The sequence below is a fragment of the Micropterus dolomieu genome, linkage group LG20, assembly GCF_021292245.1.
Source record: "Micropterus dolomieu isolate WLL.071019.BEF.003 ecotype Adirondacks linkage group LG20, ASM2129224v1, whole genome shotgun sequence".
In the NCBI taxonomy this organism is placed as follows: domain Eukaryota; kingdom Metazoa; phylum Chordata; class Actinopteri; order Centrarchiformes; family Centrarchidae; genus Micropterus; species Micropterus dolomieu.
The window spans coordinates 21956872-21975671 of record NC_060169.1 but is presented as its reverse complement, the minus strand read 5'-3'; the positions used below and the strand labels follow the sequence as shown (position 1 = coordinate 21975671).

The 18800-nt window shown below is 42.8% G+C and overlaps 1 protein-coding gene across 6 annotated transcripts in view; it reads left to right on the top strand.

Annotated features, from left to right (window-relative positions):
• The window catches only part of elp4 (elongator acetyltransferase complex subunit 4), an 83970-nt gene that overhangs the window by 5880 nt on the left and 59290 nt on the right, over positions 1-18800 (top strand). For all 6 annotated transcript variants that reach the window (XM_046032100.1, XM_046032099.1, XM_046032096.1 and 3 more), the window contains exons 3-9: positions 106-227; positions 1595-1729; positions 3236-3372; positions 6106-6190; positions 8943-9131; positions 13958-14066; positions 15944-16050. In XM_046032100.1, coding sequence (XP_045888056.1) covers positions 106-227; positions 1595-1729; positions 3236-3372; positions 6106-6190; positions 8943-9131; positions 13958-14066; positions 15944-16050 — 884 coding nt within the window. The remainder of the gene's footprint in view (positions 1-105; positions 228-1594; positions 1730-3235; positions 3373-6105; positions 6191-8942; positions 9132-13957; positions 14067-15943; positions 16051-18800) is intronic.

Below are 18800 nucleotides of genomic sequence, written 5' to 3'. Positions count from 1 at the left end.
ATGCTGGCAGCATTGCATTGAATGACAGTTTCTTTGGAGCGTATGTTTATGTGAGTTTTTCATTCGCACTCAAATTCTGATTGTTGTCTGTCGTTTCTTTTGTAGAGGAAGACCGATATGATAGCTACTCTCGTATGATCTTAAAGTACTTCCTGGCAGAGGGAGTGGTGTGTCGACATGAGCTCTTTGTGGCAGCTGCCCAAGATAACCCAGATGACATCTTCCAGGTATGAGAGGAGGTGCCGTCTATTCTGTAAGCTCTTGGGAAGGAAATCTGTTGTTCTGCAAAGTAGAATATTTATTTCCAAGCTACAAGTCTTGACAAACCATCCACAAAGAAGTTAAGATGACCTCAATATGTCTTCTTTAACATCATCCCTGTACAACTGTTGTACAGTCAAGAAGACATTTTATAAAAAACTTTTGTTTACCTTTTAGTCATAAGAAGATGTTAGAAATATTTTGCCTACTTGTAAAAGTAGTTTTTTTGTCACACTGTATTAATCAGCATTCAGCCTGGTTCAGGCTGGTCAGATGGTGATTTAGCAGATATTATAGGTGCAAAGCTTTCCCCAAGATGTGTCAGGGTCAGCGGGGGTGTCTGAGAGGTCGAGGGTGGCATGGTTGTGGCATTGTTGAAACATTTCCCGATGCATCACTCTGTGAAGAGGACCACAGCCCCAGAAGTTGACTGCCACCCATCATACAGGAGGAGGGCCTCTCTCCCACTGATTGATAGTGGGAGGGGTCACAGCCTCACCCTCTCTTTACATATCAAAGGCTTATTAAGAGAGGGTATTCCCAATGGGGATATATCACATCATTTAGTGTTTTCACAGCCACATTCACAGTATGCTAATCTTCAGATGCTAAGGTTGTACTTTATGCATTACATTAACATGCATACAAGAAACCAACCTTATTGGTAGACATTAGGTTTAAACACGACATTACAGCAATAACTTTGACACAAAAGCCCACCTATACTCAGCTGATGTATCAGATTTCCCTCCCATAGCTACCATGTTTTGAAAAACAAGGCAAGAAAGATTTTTTAGAATTTACTTTACTGGTTTCTCAGTTTTTTTCTTATTGTGCACATCAGTCAGAATTTTGCAAATAGTCCACTCTTCAGCTTTAGAAACTGACAAAGCTTGCATTATTCCAGTTCCACTTTTTGTCAGACTTGGATTTAATTGGATCATTAATTCCTCTGCAATGCTGCCACAGCGGTACTTTTCCTGTCTGAAGGCTTTGTCATGCACATATGCTCTTAAAAAAACCCATTAGAGTTAAACATGGCCAAGAAATCAGGATTCTCCAGGAAAAACTCACTGTTTCATCTGGATTTGTCCTAATTGCTTCAGCACAATTAAAGAAACCAGATTTGCTTTTCATTTACGTAACATATTACAAATCAGGTTACGGTCGAAGTGCATGCACATTATGCACTGATGTATAAGACTGTACTGGCTGTACTTGGAACCACAAGTAGCATGGTATTTCACAATAATAAGGATAATTGAAATGTCTATTTGACCATTCACAATCAACATATGTGAATTTATTGTACTCATTGTATCATTTTGTGCAGGAACTCCCAGCTCCCATCTTGGACGATGTTGCTATTCACAAACCATTGGAGCAGCACAGGCTGTCTTGTGAACCTCAGGACAGCTTAGATGCCATGAAGATTGCTTGGCGCTATCAGAATCTTCCAAAAGTACAGGTAATCAGGTGACTGCATGACAAGTTTATTTTGTACGTTATTATATTGATTAATAATTAATCATATTTGGACTAGAATATACAGTAGAATATGGGTAACTTGTTGATCATGCTACTTTAATTAAAAGTCCCACATGTGTTTCTGTTAATGACAGTATGAGAAAGAACAGCACTGGGTCTCTGGTCTTAGTGGTTTGGCAATTGTCTCCACCACTAAATCCATGAGCTTCTAAACTCCTTTGTGGAGTGAATGAGGCCTCAGCCTCTCCTTTCAGAGCTGGACCAGATTACTCACACTTAGCTGGCAATAGGTAGGCTTTTCACTGGTCCCCAACTCACATATACACACACATACACACACGCCTGCACCCCTGCTTAGCCTGGGAAACAAGAGTACTTTGCAGTCTGTGCAGTGACATGTCTGCTCGCTCAACCCTATGACCCAGACCTGCGGCTCTGTCTTCCCCCAAATCCCTGCCTTTCCCCCTGCTAGGGTCGGCAGCCCTACACTCTTTCTTCCGCTTTGAGAAGAGGTGACCCTCCCCTTCTACTTCTCTGCAGTTCCCCCCCCCCCCCCCCCCCCCCCCCCCCCCCCCCTTCTGTCTATAATCCATATCGCTATGTGGATTAACAGCACACAGTGTGTCCCTGGGGATCCTCTCCTTCTTTCTCTCTCCCTGAAAACTTCTTTATATCTGTGTCCTTTCCTCACCTCTCCCCCTTCCCCTGTAAAATCGTCTTTACAAACCACTAGTAAGCCCCACCAGAGGGATTTGCATCCCAAATTCTCCCCCAGAGTCAACGCTTACTTTCCCCTTACACACACCTCTCCTGGCATAGCCCACTGTGTCGCTCTCCCGATGAAGACATCAGATCAAAGGTGAGGCCATCAGGGCGGGGATGGAACGCTAAGCGGGTTGCCTGGCTCACAAAGAGAAGATGAGCCCCTGACCCCCCTGCTCCGCTGACCCCCTCATCCCGCCAGGAGAGGGACACACCGGGGGCCCTAATCCAGATTAGAAGTAGATTAAGGGCCCCACTAACAATGGAATCCCCGGTTTCACTGAGAGAGAAGAGCTAAAACTCTCTCTTTCAGCTCCAGGAAAACATCCGCCTTCCCCTGCGTCCCCTACACATTTGCTTTCACAGCCAGAAGTGGACATTTATGTGAAGAAATGATTAAGAGTGTGGTCGTAGTGCTTATTTAACTTCTCTGCTGTAGGAATGTTGAGGAATGACCCATAAACAATGCAATTGCTTTACCATAGTATTGTGGAGCACACTCATTTAACATATTAGAAAGACAAATGAGATTCTTTTTCTTTATGAATTGCTATATTCTTATATGAAATTAGTTAAATGTGCATCACTTGTTGTGAGATGTTCAAAGCAAGCAGTAGATTAAAAAATACATTTAAATGTACTTTACATTTTAATTATATTATTATAAATAAGGTATTTAGTGTTCATATGCTTTAACATGAGTTTGACTTGTTGACCTCTTTAGAGTGCCCTGGCATCCTCATCCCGTTTCGGGCACTACTATGACGTCTCCAAGACGATGGAGCCAGAAATTCGCCAGGCAGCCAAGTGCCACCGCTTCTACCTTCCAGAACATCCCACCCAGTCATCACCCACACACAGGTAAAACGACGAGACATCATCTGCAGAACGCATGGAAACCAATGAGACACCATCTGCAGAACACAGGCACGCAAACACGACATCATTCACAAAACACAGTTACACAAATAAGACATCGTGCGCAGAACACAGGTAAGCAAACATGGCATGGTTCACAGAACACAGGTAAACCAACAATGCAGATGGGCCAGCGTAATTTAAAGAGACCATACTGTATAAGCCTGGCAACCAGCGTGTGCATTAGAGAAAAATCCACCTGAGAGAAAGAAACTCTAGATTGAGCTGTCCACAGTATTATGTAGTCTTTTGCTTGTAGAAGAATTTAATAATCTCTAGGGCTGCAACTAACATTTATTTTCATTATCCGTTAATATTTACTTAAGTAATTGTTTTGTCTATAAAATCTCCATCACAGGAGAAACATGAGCCCAAGTTAACATATTCAAAAACAGGAAATTTGTGTGTGAAAAAATGTCTGAAACGAGTAATAGTTGCTGCTTAATTTTCTATCGATCAGCTGATCCATCAATTAAATGTTTCAGCTCAAATAAACTGTGAGAATTTTTTTTACCTCTAGCTGCATAAAAACAGTCACATTCTGAGTGTTGCATAAAGAGCTACTGAGATTCATTGAATTGAATATAAAAATATGATAAATATTAATCATTTAAGCTGAAAGTTAAAACAACCACGTTTTTCATATTTAAATGAAATGTCCCGTTTCAACAAATCAGTGTTGTTGTTTTTTTAAATAACTGTATTTTTTACCCTTGAAACAGATAGATTTCAGGTTCACGTCAGGTTCATTCTCTATTCTGAGTAGCTTGCCATTGGCCTAAGACATGCAGTCTCTTGGAAAGGTTGTGTATGTCTATTCAAATAAGGGTCTTGTTTGCTCAGCGTCTGTTTGATTTCTCCTGCGTTGAGTGTACTTAGGGTTCAGAGGTCACGCAGGCTCTTTACTCACAGAGTGCTGCTGAACACACAAGGGCACACGAAGGCACACACTCACACACACTCTGGGTAAATACAGCAATCTGGAGCACAGAGGATGCGGAGGAGGCTTTATAGAATCCCTCTTCCTTTTAATTCAGTAAACACACCGTTTAACAGAGCACCCGTATCCACAACACATTATTGTAGATATTCAGTTTAAAATGTAAAATTTCACAAATGCCTATTAATATAAAACAAATAATATAATAAAATATCTTCCCCATTTATGTTTGCATCGTTGTGCGTAAGGCTAGTGAGTAAGAGTGTCATGGTGGTACTGTTGTGGCGTCTGAATGGGTTATAGAGCTTGCAGACATTGTGACAGCAGGAAACTACACCTGCACCATTGTGCCCCCAGCCCCGCCCCCAGTACTAACACGCATACACATAAGCGCACACAGAACACACACACTCAACACGTTACGCACGCACATGTACTACACAAACTCCTGAGCAGACTACTCCCCCTTGCACGTGTCCACAGCCCCATGTTGGTACCCTAGCTGTTAAATTGCTCCGTTTCACTTGAAGGCATAATTGGCACAAATTGCTCTCTAGGTGATACACATCCTGTTGTTTAAGACCAAGCATCCCCCTTCTCTCCTCCTTTCTTCCCCTCACTGAAAGAGGAACACTGAGATAAAGGGTCTTGCCCGTGTATGATCCTAATTAGCCGACGTACTAGCCCCTGTAGCTAAGCACCTAGACCTTTTTGATACCTGAATGAGGGGTGCTCAGTAGGGGTAACTAAAACACAATGGTGTCCTACACAATGGCTGCCAACCAGAGGCAGCCTCCTGCTCAACTGCATGTCAAACCATCCCAGCCCCCTACCACAGAGCAGGGCCATGGGCAGAGAGGCCAAGGATGGTAGGTGTCCCTCTTTCACCAAACCACCTCTATCATTAGCCACAGCGGGGTCAGGAGGCACCATTGTTGGGCTGAATAACTGAAATAGAGTACATGGATATACTTGGTGCAAGTGTAATCAACACAAGTGTGTGTTACTGTTCTTTATGCAGGGCAATTGGCGTGTGACCAATCTATGTGTATGAGCTTTTGTAGCCTGCAGGTCAAATTGACAACTGACATAACAGCCCACTGTGACTCACGACAGAGTGGTCATTACAATGGTGGAGTGTTCTTAAGTGAGGGGACCTGTGTAAAAAGATGGGGTTAACATTCCTATTGGCTATCCCCATAGGCACATAGTGAGCTCAGCATTAACCCATCCCTTCACTGTTGCTAAATGTTGCTCCGATGGTACTGTATGCCCTTTGTCAGTAGTGCACATCTTACCCCTGATTAAACACCAAAATGCTGTTCTCTGTTAATTTTAGATATCAGCCCATTAATTCCCCCCTCCTTCTCACTTATCATCTTTGTTGTGTGCATGATTGTGCATACACACATCTCATCTGTCTGTCTGTCTGTCTATCTCTGCACAATCAGATCCTCGGGGAGCTGACAGAGAACCAGTCATGTTGTAATTTAATCAACCAAATAAATTAATTGGATCTCTTGATATGGATCATCTGTCTGCTTCAGTGGCTCCAGAAAAGCACAGTCAGGAGGAACATGCTGCAGTCATAGAGGATTAAGCTACTGCGGTGATAGGCTTGGCCTAGTTTTATCAAAAAGGTTTCAATTACAGTTTACACGTCCTAAATAACCCTTTTGTGTTCTCTTTCTGGTTGTCTTCTCCGCTATGTCCACTCTGTCCTGTGCTCTTTTCAGTACCATGCTGGAGTCCTACTCTGCGTTGCTGAAGACACTTCAAGAGGTGATAGATAGGGAGGGCTTTGATGTAGCAGCTCCCATGGTAAGAACCAATAAGTAAATGACTGCTTTGGATTTGTTTCAGACTAAATTCAAGTTATTGCCATATATTTTCTGCAACTACAGCCTTATTGAAATTTGCATCTACAATTATTAGCAAACCATTTTAACAAAACCAACACATTCTTTCACCAAACAGCAATTATACTGTGACTCTGTGTGTAAACATTTTAGGCTAAAATGGGAGACAAAGCAAATTAAGATTTTTATAGATCTGATTCTATATCTGTAAGAAAAATCACCTATCAGTCCATTTCCCATAAACAAATCCACAAGCTTTTAACCAGGTCCCCTCTCAGTGTGTGTGGTTTTGACTCTTTGATTGACAAGTCAAAAACACTGCTGAAATGCAGTAAGGCATGCTTTACACTGCCGCCAGCAATGATGCAACACAAAAGGCAGGTGTGCATTTTTTTCTGCATTCCCTGAATGTCACTGAAGGTGAACATTTTGACTAGCTGGTGTTGATGTGATAAGTTTGCAAATGACTGCTTGTAGCCTCACTAATTACTATGAGCCCAGTCAAACTATTGTACATTTAGATCATTATGTGTGATATGCGTTAGAGGATCATTTTTTAAAATGAGATACCAGATCTCCGTCTGTGACCCCAAGCTATTCTGTCACATTTTGAACCACGGTGTCTTTCTCACCTGCTCGAGTTGGCCTCACCTGTGTGTCCCAGCTGTGTGTGTCTTACCTTTGACATACATCTTTTTAATAATCATCAGTTCTTTACACAATGCCAGAAACATTCATGGCCCTATCTGTTTTCCAAAGGGCCAAGCATAATCCTGTTAACACTTTGATGGGCCTGTATATACAGTGTATGTGTATATATATATATATATATATATATATATATATTATGTATGTATGTATGTGCATGTCTGTGGGTGTAAGTGCGCGCCTTATTCACCTACATTTGGTGACCCCTCTGCTCGTCACCTGGAGCCACCTCTCCCCCCTGTCACTCACACACAGGATTTACCTCTAGTACCCCCCATCCTCCCTCCCCAAGCGCTGTCACTCACACGCCAGATTAACTGCTGACATCATTAAAGCAGTGTGGCCGCCTGACATGCTGTTGGCACAGTCCAGGAATGCAGATCGGCACAGAGCGACATGGGCTCTGGCACAAGAATCCCCAGTATGGGTTATAGTCAGTTTGTGTGTGTGTGTGTGTGTGTGTGTGTGTGTGAGTATATGTTTATTTGTGGGATAATAAAGTTGATTGAAATTCTGAGAGTATTTATTAATCTCTCATCATGGACTGTTAACAATGCAGATTCCATATGAACTGTGATAAGAACTGTTGTTGAAATAACATATTAGAACAAGGATTAATCTCCCCTGAGTATATTTCTTTGAGTCTTTTGAGATGAGTGGGACAGGGGTGGCAGCAGGACTGTGATTCTCCGCAGACTGGCTGGTGATTAGGTTGTGGTCCCAGGCTGCTGTAGCCTATATGGCTGGCCTCTGGTCCTTGGCTGGACCCTACTGGCATTGTTCCCTGAATTTTCTATAGGCTAAACTATAGGAGTTAAGTTTGGTCTCGCCTCCTGATGCCACAGCAACAGTCTTGTTACCACAGTTCCCCCCTGCTGGGCTGCAGACATAGAAATAGATTTCTAATTTTGTGGTCCCCAAGACTTGTGTAGGCAAAGCCTGCTAAACAAAGAAAGGGCATATCTAATAATGACAAAGGCACACACACAGCACTAATGCTTCAGTAAAGCAAGGTTTAGAGATGTTGCATTGGTGTTGAATTGTGTAGAGGAAGATGAATGTACAGTCCACTGTGAGAGTCCTGCTTTGGGAAACTATGAGCCTACTGTGAAAAACTTCCAGAAACAATGGGGTTTATTTTTCTTAGATGCCTGTGATTCTGATCCAGATCCAAACGAAGCTTAGGTCATACTGTTGGGAGAGGAAGCGATGGGGAGTGGGGCAGAGGAGATTTTTAGGAGAGTCAAGATAATAGAGGGGGAGGGAGAATGGAGAGGAGAGGTTGGGGGGTGAAAAAAAAAAGAAAAAAGTGAGCAGATTTTTAGGCCAGAGCTTTGTTAATTGCTGTTGGCTCTCACCTCAGCAATCAGAAGCCATCCTGAAGAAACCGCAAATAAAAGGCAATTGTACCAAAGGTTAAAAACCTCTCACAGTTTGGACAGGCTCCTCCATTCTCTCAGTTTCAGTGATATATATCCCACGACTGTTTGGCCACTTTTTTCGCCGTCTTCATGAGGGTGGGTTTCAGTTGATCTCTTGTGGTGGGGTGGGGGGGTTTCAAGGGAAGGCACTCCACCCTTACCCAGGCCCCCTTGGCTGCAGAGCATCGCTGTTGTGCCAAGAATGTGCTGGGGTTTCTGGGTGGCGGCCATATTGGAAGCCTGTCTGACAGGTCCATTGTGCGTGTGTCAGATGGCCTCTGTGATTGGGCAGTTGTGTCCAGTCACGTTTGGGCACTGTGTTCCGATCGTCTGTGCTGGTGAGCAGACTGTCCAGTCCCTCTCTCTCAGAGTTTGAAAATACTATTCAAAACAGCACCTTTCCAAAAAAAAACAAAAAGCAGCAATCTGTAAATCTTTAGATGCACTGTGAGAACTTGAAATTAATCAAACTGTATTACTGCATAAGGATGTATGTGTGCTTCTGCAGAAAATTACATATTTGCATGGCTTTGTACACATATTTAGGACTCCTGACCCCTTCTTCTCGCTTGTTCTTTCTTATAGTCAAAGTCACGTAACATCCTGCGAATTGGGCTTCACTCTCTCGGCTCAGCTCTGTGGGGCGATGACCTGTGTTGCCGTGACAACCCTACAAGCGGCCACGCCCTCACCACCTTCCTCTATGGACTGCGTGCTTTGCTGAGGTCATCGCTGTCAGTTGCGGTGGTCACTGTGCCTTCACATCTCATCCAGGTAAGACAAGGTTTGACGCATGAGGACAACTCTGAACCGTTCGTGAGCATCAGCGTGCACTTAGAATACAATATATCTGATTAGCGATTACTTGCTGATTTGATATATAGCTGATGAATCCACTTTTTATGCTAGTTTAAACAAGTTGAGAACAGTTTATCAGTAGTTTCTGAGATGTGTGATACTCCAAGAATACCACGATATTAAAGGCATACAAGTCAACAGCAGAGAGTTCTGCTTTATTGTCTTCTTTAACCTCTTCATCTCTGCTTCCCTGTTTTGTCCTAAACCACTTACCTTAGATTGCCACCAGAGGGATAAATACCGTGCTAAACTTGAATTGACTTGAATTTACAGATAACAGACAGGTAGGATTTTTTTGGGCATGGGTTGATGTTTGGCCAATGTAGTTTTGCTTCGCCTTGTTGATTAATGGAGTACAAAGTTTGAAGTCTTTTGTAGTGTGGCCTTATCTTTACCCTGTGGTTCAGTGTCACCCTGGTATAACTCAGGCCTGCGAGGGGCCTCTTTCCCCACGCATCGCTCCACCAACAGAACCAGTCGAGTGCACACTTCATTCAAAGGCCTCTAAATCTATGTTTGTTTGTTTGGGCTTGTAATTACTTGAAGCTGTACACAATGAGAGTGTGCGGTGTGTATGCCTTTTTTCCCTAATACAAATATCTATCCTTGTAGTTGTGTGTGTCTCTGGCTGTGTTTGTGTGTGTGTGTTTGGGGGGTATGAGTCTGCATACATGCGTCTGTGTACAGTCTGGCCTCTCAGTGTGAAGGTAGAGTCATCTGCTGAGGCATATGGCAAACCACAGCCCTCCCCCAGACAGTCGACCGTAGAAGCACACTCACAAGAAAAGCCATCTGAGACTTTCTACCAAAACGTTTTATCTTGACTGCACTTTAAACACCACTCTTCCTCATATTTCCTCATTCACGAAAGCACGGAAGCTGCAATATCTGTGATCCTTTATACAAAGATATATGTCTGTGCTTAACTTTCAGAACAGCTGTGTTGTCACAACATGCTCTGGCTCCAAGCCTATATGCTCAGCGCGCAGCGGCATTGGCCTAGTCAAAAAAGGTAGAGTGGCTAACTAGCAGATGTCAGCTGTGGTGGGAGCGGTCCCCTTGTCCCTCTCTGGCCTGGCCTCCAAACCCTTAATCTCTCTCCTCCCCCTTCTCCACCCTGGGGAGTGAAGTGAATAAGCGGGGGAAGACGAGGAGAGGGGGAAATTTTGGACAGAATCAGGTGTTGGGTGACTAAGCCAACATGGAGGTAATGAGAGGCTGTTAAAATGGGCATCTATGAAATGACCTCATGATTAGTTTAGTCGCACTTGATGCCCTTGTCATAAGAAAAGATTCTAATTGATCAGCTGAGGTCACCAAGGTGTGCAGGCTGCTCACTCTAAGCTAATGACAACAGTGGTGTGTGGTATTTTAAGAAATGACATTTAAACAGAGCGTCTTTTGCCAGTGCCTTTGCTTCGATAATTAGCTTAGTTAACAGACTGTGGCCTTTGCAAGACTGTCTAGACTAGTAGCAGTGGGCTAGCTGGCCAAGACCGCACTGGACTCGCTATCCATTATTGAGCAGCTTGGGAAGTTGAGCAACTCACTGAAAGCCTCCTCACAGCAGCCCAGTGCCACAGTCCATCTGAAACATTAACTAGACTTGTCCTAGCCCAGTCCTCCTCCATCATACTGTCTCTTGCTGCCATCCCCATCCCCACAAGTAAACACACACAAACACAAAATCTTGCATCAATATACACCTCACCTCCTCAAGTCATGTCTGGACCTATGCAAATATTTAGACTCAGGGTTTGGACTAGTCAGGCAGTTTAGTTCTGTGGTGTGGCTACAAAGCCTTTATAACCTGTCAGCCCCTACAGAAATTTACCATCAATTTTAGGGCTACACAATTAATGAAAATTTTATTGAAATCACTACATTTGTTAAAGGCGATGTGTGTGACACAATACCATTTTAAATTAAGTAGAGCCGTGCTGAAAAGATGTCCTGCCCCATATTCTACAGACATAAGAAAACATCTTATTCTTTGGTAGAGACAAAACTGCAAAAATCACAAAAAAATTATTTTAATGTTTTTCAATAGAAATTAGAATACTGCTGAAAAAACGTTAATTCCCTCTAATATCACATCGTAATTGCCATATTAGTTCATATAATCGCAATTAGATATTTTTTCAAAATCGTTCAGCCCTAATGAGTAATCTGCTAATAATTTTCTTGGTTACTCGATTAATATTTTGTTGTATGAAATAATAAAGAAGTCCTGAAAATTGGCCCTCACAACTTCCCAGGACCACCCAAAAAACTGTCCAAAAACCCAAAGATATTTGATTTACTGTCACATGCAGCAAATCCTCTCACTTGAAAATTCCTGAAATGATTACAGTAATCAGTCATAAAACTGTTTTCATTATTAATGTTACTCCGTGGTTGTTCATTGTAAATGTCCAACAGTACTTTGTAATATTTTGAATTGTAAAATTGTTATTATATGTATTTCTTTAGTATATTTACATCGCAAGTTTTAAACCAGAGCATGTAACCATCTAATCATCACAGTTGCTGCAACTGATCATTTCAGTTAGATTTGATTGCCTCCACGATAGCTGTGGCTAGAGGCATTCTGTCTGTCTCATTCATGCGATATCTCAGGAACATCTTGTTTACTTGGACTCTAGGGTGAACTGAGTAGAATTTGGTGTGCAAAGGTTACTGTGACCTCACAAAACATTTTTGGCCATAACTCAAGAATAATGACAACATTTCACAAGATGTTTAATGGTAAAAACACTGTTTTGGCCATTACTCAACACCATAACTCAGGAACAGAAAGGGAGATTGTGGCCGTATTCTCAGCTGGTTGGAAACTGAATAGGTGACACTTTTGACGTAATTGTGATCTCAAGATAGGTTTTTAGCCATCATTTAAGAATGGATTGGGCGATTCCAACTAGCACAGAACGGGCTTTCCTTCATCTCGTCCATTCTGCCTTTCACTTCCTGCCTCATTCTGAATTTCAAGCGCCATCGGAATCACGTGACTGCAAACAACATATTGGAGCTAGCCTAACTAATCGTGATGCTGTGAGTGTGTATATTGTATGTATATTCACTGGAATCAAACATGTGTATCGTCAATTTAGTGATAACTTCCATTTAGCCAAAAAAAACCCTACTTCATTCCAAGTTTCACTGTCTGGAAAGACATTCACGTAAACTGCAACTTAAGTGGTGATAATTTTGTCTCATATATAGACTTTACTCTCCCAAGACATTAGACAGATCATCAAGTCATCCCTGCCTCCTTCAGAATGATGATTCAGAATTAATTTTGTGTGGATTTCTCCTTGTTTGACACACGTTTTCAAAAAGTACAGCACTGAGCCATAGAGCCAAACAAAACCGACTGAGCCAAACACTTGTGATAAAATTGGGGTTCATCAGTAACTGGTTACATTGAGGGACTGTGGTTTAGTCAAGATTAAGATACTGCAGGCTAAGATGGACGCTGGGCTCTCCCTACGTCCTGTCATTCAGTGATAGTCAGCTGAGGCCCAGGGTGTTCAGGGGATTTATACTGTTGGAATCTCAGCTACTTGAGCCAGCATAGACTGGAGTTAATCTTGTTTGAGCCCCTTATCAATTATGAATTAGATTTTCTTTTAAATAGTTGAGGTGAGAATTTCCCTGATCACCTCCTTAAACTCGAGGAGCTGTGGAGCACGTGCATGTCTTCCTGACGCCACTCTGCCCTTCTGCCACTGTGCTCAGCAGCACTGTGTGGACACTTTGGCTTACTCTGACTTTGACACTTTTGAGTCTTTGCCAAGGATCCTCATCTTTGTATTTAAGTAAACACAGAAGAATTATTATGGCCTGGACAGACTAGCACAGCCGATGTTTTAGCTGACCCTCTAACTCGCACAGACACTATTGGCCATACTGAACCGTTCCAAACTCTTCCAATGGCTTTAATTGCTGCATTAGAGTTACCTCAGATACCCTTTAAGTGCTGGTGGCCCTGACTGGTGGGATATGCATACTTTAAAAGTAGGACAAAAAGGAAAAGGAAGAAGAAAGAGTGGGGGAAAGACATGAAGGCATGAAAACTGCATTAGGCTGTGGCAGCCAACACAGAGAGAAGGATGTGAATGATTCAGGAGGCAAAGGAATTAATAATGCAGGACTCCCTGTTTCTCTCCATACCAGTGTCCCTCTCTCTCCCTCCTCTCTACCCCCATCACCCTCTGCCTCCACCCTTTTGTATATTTCTCCTTCATTCTTTTTATCTACTATATCCCCCCTCCCCCCCTCCCCCTTTCTCATCAAGTCACTGACCTAACCAGTAGGGGGAGCTCTGCTCATCACGCCTCTGCTGCTTTCTCCCACTTCCTCTCTATCCTCCCCTGCTGTGTGCCGGTTTGAGAGCGTGCACCAACTGTGAGCATTTTTTCGTTGGAATTGTTGTTTAATAAAGGAAAATAATTTCAGCGTGTTGCCATTGACATTTCCCATGCCACTTTCGTAGATGTATGCCTCATGTACATTAGCCTGCCCCCAACATCACCTGTATAACCCCTATCACTGCTCTTTCCCCTCTATACCTCATCACCCTCACCCAAGCCGTAGGCAGAAATGACCTGGCCACGGGAAATGATGACCTAATTTAATTGCAACACTGATGGCACGTCAGGAGGCTTTTAATTACCTGCTCATTTCTCTCCCCCCCCCCCCCCCCCCCCCCCCCCCCCCGTTTCTCTCTCTTGGTCCTACAGGACAGAGCTCTAATGGGCAGCATAACCAGGCTATGTGACAATGCCATAGCCCTGGAATCATTCAAAGGCTCAGAGAGAGAGACCAACCCACTCTACAAAGATTACCATGGTAAGAACACACACACTCGCTTATCTTTCTGTCTCTGTTCCAACAAACACACACAGGCAGTGCATTAAGGCTGGGGCTGGGCTGTGGATGGAGGCAGGGCAGCCCCCTTGCAGGCCAGGCTGTCAGTGCAAGTTAGTGTGCTGCTGCTCAATCAGACGTGCTCCTCAGTAGACAGGCCGGGGGGGATTCAGCTGCCACGCTGTACCCCCTCTCCCTCGCACCCTCACCCCCCCCCCCCCCCCCCCCCCCCCCCCCCCCCCCCCCCCCCCCCCCCCCCCCCCCCCCCCCCCCACCCCCCCCAGCAGAGCCTCTCTCCCTCTCGCCTCGCCCCCTCTCCATCCCCAGTCCCATACCCCTGAGGCTCTGGAGCAGAGCAGACCAACACTGGGGAATCGATATTCTCACCATCACTCTCTCTTCCTCTCTGCCCCTATCTCTCTGTCCCTCGCTCAATGTCTCCATGGCCAGCATGTTCTGCTAATAAATGGAGGGCAAGGCTTTCAGTAGGGGATGAGGACACCGGTAAGGGACGATTAGAGAGATGGAAGCGAAGAAAGAGGAGTGTGGGGGTGACATAGTTTGTCTCTGCTCTCCCGGTCCTTACCATCACTTTTCCTTTACGGTTTTGCCATCCCCTCTTTCTCCCGTTTGCTTTCCTCTTTTCTATCACTCTCACTCTTCACGCATAAAGGTCAGTTTAAGCGAGTGGGTATTTTTAGCCGTGCCTCTCGAACTCTCCCACTCTTGCGCTTTTCCTCTCATTTCTCCTCTCCCTCCCCTCCTCGGGTTAGACAGCCCTAGTTGTGACAGATGAAGGGATGAGGAGTAAAAACATTCAATGGCAGATTTTGGTTTCATCCGACAGCATGTTTTATTTAGATAACACATCCCATAGTGATCACATTCCTCTGCATTATAAAGGCAGGTGGTATGTAAACCCATTCAGTGTTGTAGTGCATTGTTTTTTTCAAAAATGATTTTTGTATTACAAAAATGCTCTTTGGAATTTGGTATTAATATTATTTGAATTTCATGTTCACGAATATATTTGCCCTCTGCTTAACCAGCCAGAGAAATTCTGGTTGGGTTATGAAATACATTTATGTGCATGATTGTTTTGATGTGTGTTCATGAGTGCAAACGCATCTGGTACGAGTGTGAGAGTGCGTGCGGATGCGCGTGCGTGCGTGTTTGCGGCAGCAGTTCAGGGCTGCTCAAAGCATGCTGGGAAGCCTGTCACTGCAAATCAAGCAAGGGGAAATCACCCAAGTGCACAGAGGAGAGAACCCACCATCCCCCACTTTCTCTGTCTGTCTCCCTTTCTCCATTACTCCCTCGATCTCTTCTTTTCTCTCTCACGCTCATTTATACCAACCCACTTCTACAGTACTTTTCCAGTTTTATGAAAATGTAACTTTGTGGTGACGGGAAATGAGAAACAAGGAGAGAAAAAATCCTCCAGAGCTTGCTTCTGTCCTTTCCTTTGCAGGAATCCCTAGCTTGTAAATTTGCTTTCAGTTCGTCATTGCTGTAATGTGTCCTTTAATTGGCAAATTTCCTTTACAGTACACCCATGCATCCGGCAGGGATAAAGGAAGAGGACTGCCAATAAAAACAGTTAAATAGAAATTGTCTATTATACATTAAACAAATGAAGACTTAAATGTATTTAACAAACAAATCATCCACATGTGAAGTCAGATTGATAAACCTATGATCCACCCCTAGAAGAGATCAATATTCCTTCAAAATAGGTGTACTGGGTATAATAAATGTTGGCTGAATTCTTAGGGGTAGTTGTTGCATGTACTTTTACTGTAGTTTTTATGCACTGTTCAGCCCATTCAGTTTTAATCTGTTTTCACTGTCCTTCACAGGCCTGCTACATGTACGCCAAGTACCTCACCTGAACTGTCTGGCAAGTAAACTCCCTGACCACAAGGACCTGGCCTTTAAGCTCAAGAGAAAACAGTTCAGTATTGAGGTATGTACTCAAGGTTACTCAGTATACCCAGTGGTTCATCACTAATGTTGTATTTTTAATGCTGTCTCTCTGCAAGTTTTTTTTTGTTTTGTTTTATTGTGTTGGCCCAATTTCTTTTCTCTAATGTGCTTTTCATAGCATGTCATGTATCCATTAACCTAAAACAAGAGCTGAATTTAGATACAAAGTAATTATTTATTAAGAAAGCCATTTCATTTGTTACCATTCATCGTGTTCATAGCTGTGATGAAATTAAGTGCTGATGATAAAGAGAAGTCTCTCATGTCAGCTGTGTAAGTTCTGCCAGCCTGTGTTAACTTTTGTCTTATTGGGTGTCAAAATCAAAGGTGAAGCTATTGATTATACACTGTTGCTGCCACACTTCCTCTAGTGTAATGTCAAGAGGCAACAGAGTGAAGAAAATGTCTTATCTATATTCATGAATATGCAATGAAAATGTACTGGTGCCACTTTAACTTAAAGGTATTTGTATCATTATATACTATAGTATCGTACAGTCGTGATATTGATGCATGTTCTCAGCCATCTATGACAGACAAAAATGAAGCATCTGCTTCAAAAAACTTTTTAAACCACAATAGCTCTCAAGCTCTTAAGCTTTGTACAGAAGGTGCTGCTTACTTACTGCTGTGATCTGGTAAGGAAAATGAGCAATAGTCAGCAGCTCTACCTTAGACTACAAGACACTGCAGGACTAGGCAAAATGAGGCGATGGGATAGTCATACAAACACTGCTGGCACGCTGAAGGACAGCAATAGCAGGAGAGAAGTGGCATTTGGCACAAATGCATGTTTGAACTGAATGTGCGGAGCAGAAGACGACTTGAGGAAGAGGGAGGGCATCCCCGTGATTTCAAGAAAATGAGGATGTGTTCACACCAACCTCTTTTAGTCCAATTGAATCAAACTCTGGAGGGTTTACCTCTTACCCGTTTGGGTTGGTGTGAACGCCGGACTCAAACAACCGCACTATGGTCCACCTCGAAGGGGTGGTCTCAGACCACTGTCAAGTGAGCTCTGTAGTGGTTAATTTCTGGTGTAAACACCATTCAAACCAATCACGGGAAGCTGCCATTGTATGTGTCATGTAAAATAGTACTATAATATTACTGTACTATTTAATATATTACTAGAATAGATTTTATTACATTATTAAGTAGGTTTTCAGATTTTGCCAACTTGCCTTGGTGTTTGGTACGTACAATAAACACATTAAGAGGAAATAAAAAGAAATGCATACTACTGCAGTAGTCAAGAACAGAAGAGGTGAAGAAGGTGGGGAGTTTGACTTGGGCGCTACACCTGTCAAACGGTAACAGGTGTCCTAAGGCGAGCTCAAGGAGGACAGAAACCTCCCATGGAGCAGAAGATGAAACGCTTGATTTTCAATATGAATATAGAGAATAGAAAAATTACAATGAAAATATGAAAGAGATACTATAAAAATCCTAAAAACATACAATCCATACAATATATAATAGTAATAGACTGATTATTATTATACGTCATATTTATTCTTGATGAAAGGTCGGCACCTTTTGAAATATTGAACAGATTTTTATGTATGTAGAGATATATAGGCATTAATGCGTTCATTCAAGAAGATACATATGGATTCTGTAAACATGAGATGTTTTTATGATTCCTTTACTAGTCAAGTACATTTTTTGCATGATGGCAACTACTTCACTTGTCCACTTTGTATGGCAAATGCAAACAAGTCATGGTATGATCTGTGATAAAACCGTCTTACGCAGAGTTTCTTCTTCCAAACGGCTGCATTATTAAATTATTTAAAAGCTGCTGTTTTACGAGACCATCATATATATGGCACTCTAAAGTCTGCTGATGTGCACTCCAGACCAACGGTAACATGAATATCCAGGTGGAAATTTGGAAGGGTTTGTTGTCTTTTTACCCACCAACTGTAAAAGCAGTAATCAAACGACTTTTCCACCACATGACTTGTTAAGATTTGTGGACTGTTTGAATTTTGCCTTTGTGAACACAAACCAGACCAGTTAGAAAATTGAAACAATGTATCATCCTCACATTGGTTTGATTCATTACCCAGACCTTTAGGTGTGAACCCGCCCTAAGTGTGTCCCCATACACCGGGTTAAACCATTTCGCGCCAGTGAGGTTTGTACCAAGCCTTTGATTCACTGCAACATCAAGGCATGACTATTAAAAAAGTAACCTGATGTAATGAGAGTATGCTATAACAGCAAGATAAACTAAAAATCTTTCACTCCACCAATTCTAATATCACTTGAAGAGAAAGGAGGCACAGTGGTTCTTCTGCTTAGCAAACTTTTCAATGACTTTGCTTAAAAAATCCTGTAGCTGCTCATCAGTTTATTCTTAGTTGAGTGCATGGCCAGCACATCAAGTTTTTATTCTTTTTAGAGTGGAGAAGCTCTTTTCTGACTCAGATGTTGTCATGGGAGTTGTTAGGATGATTTTTAACAGCCTGGCAGTCTGCAAAAGCCTAGTCCAACTTGTTTTCGTAGATGGATGATAGCAACGACAGGACCGTCTTCCCATTGAGTAGTGGTACGGCATGGTCAACTCAGTCTTCAAGTTCTCCTAGATCCCCAGGGGCCACGTTTTTCTGCACTTCTGGGGTAGGAGAGGATTTAACAAACACCAGTTGAACTGTCAACTAGTGTAGCAGTGATAACTGGTGCTGTAATGGTGACTCGTCTGCAAATATTTCAATTTGCACA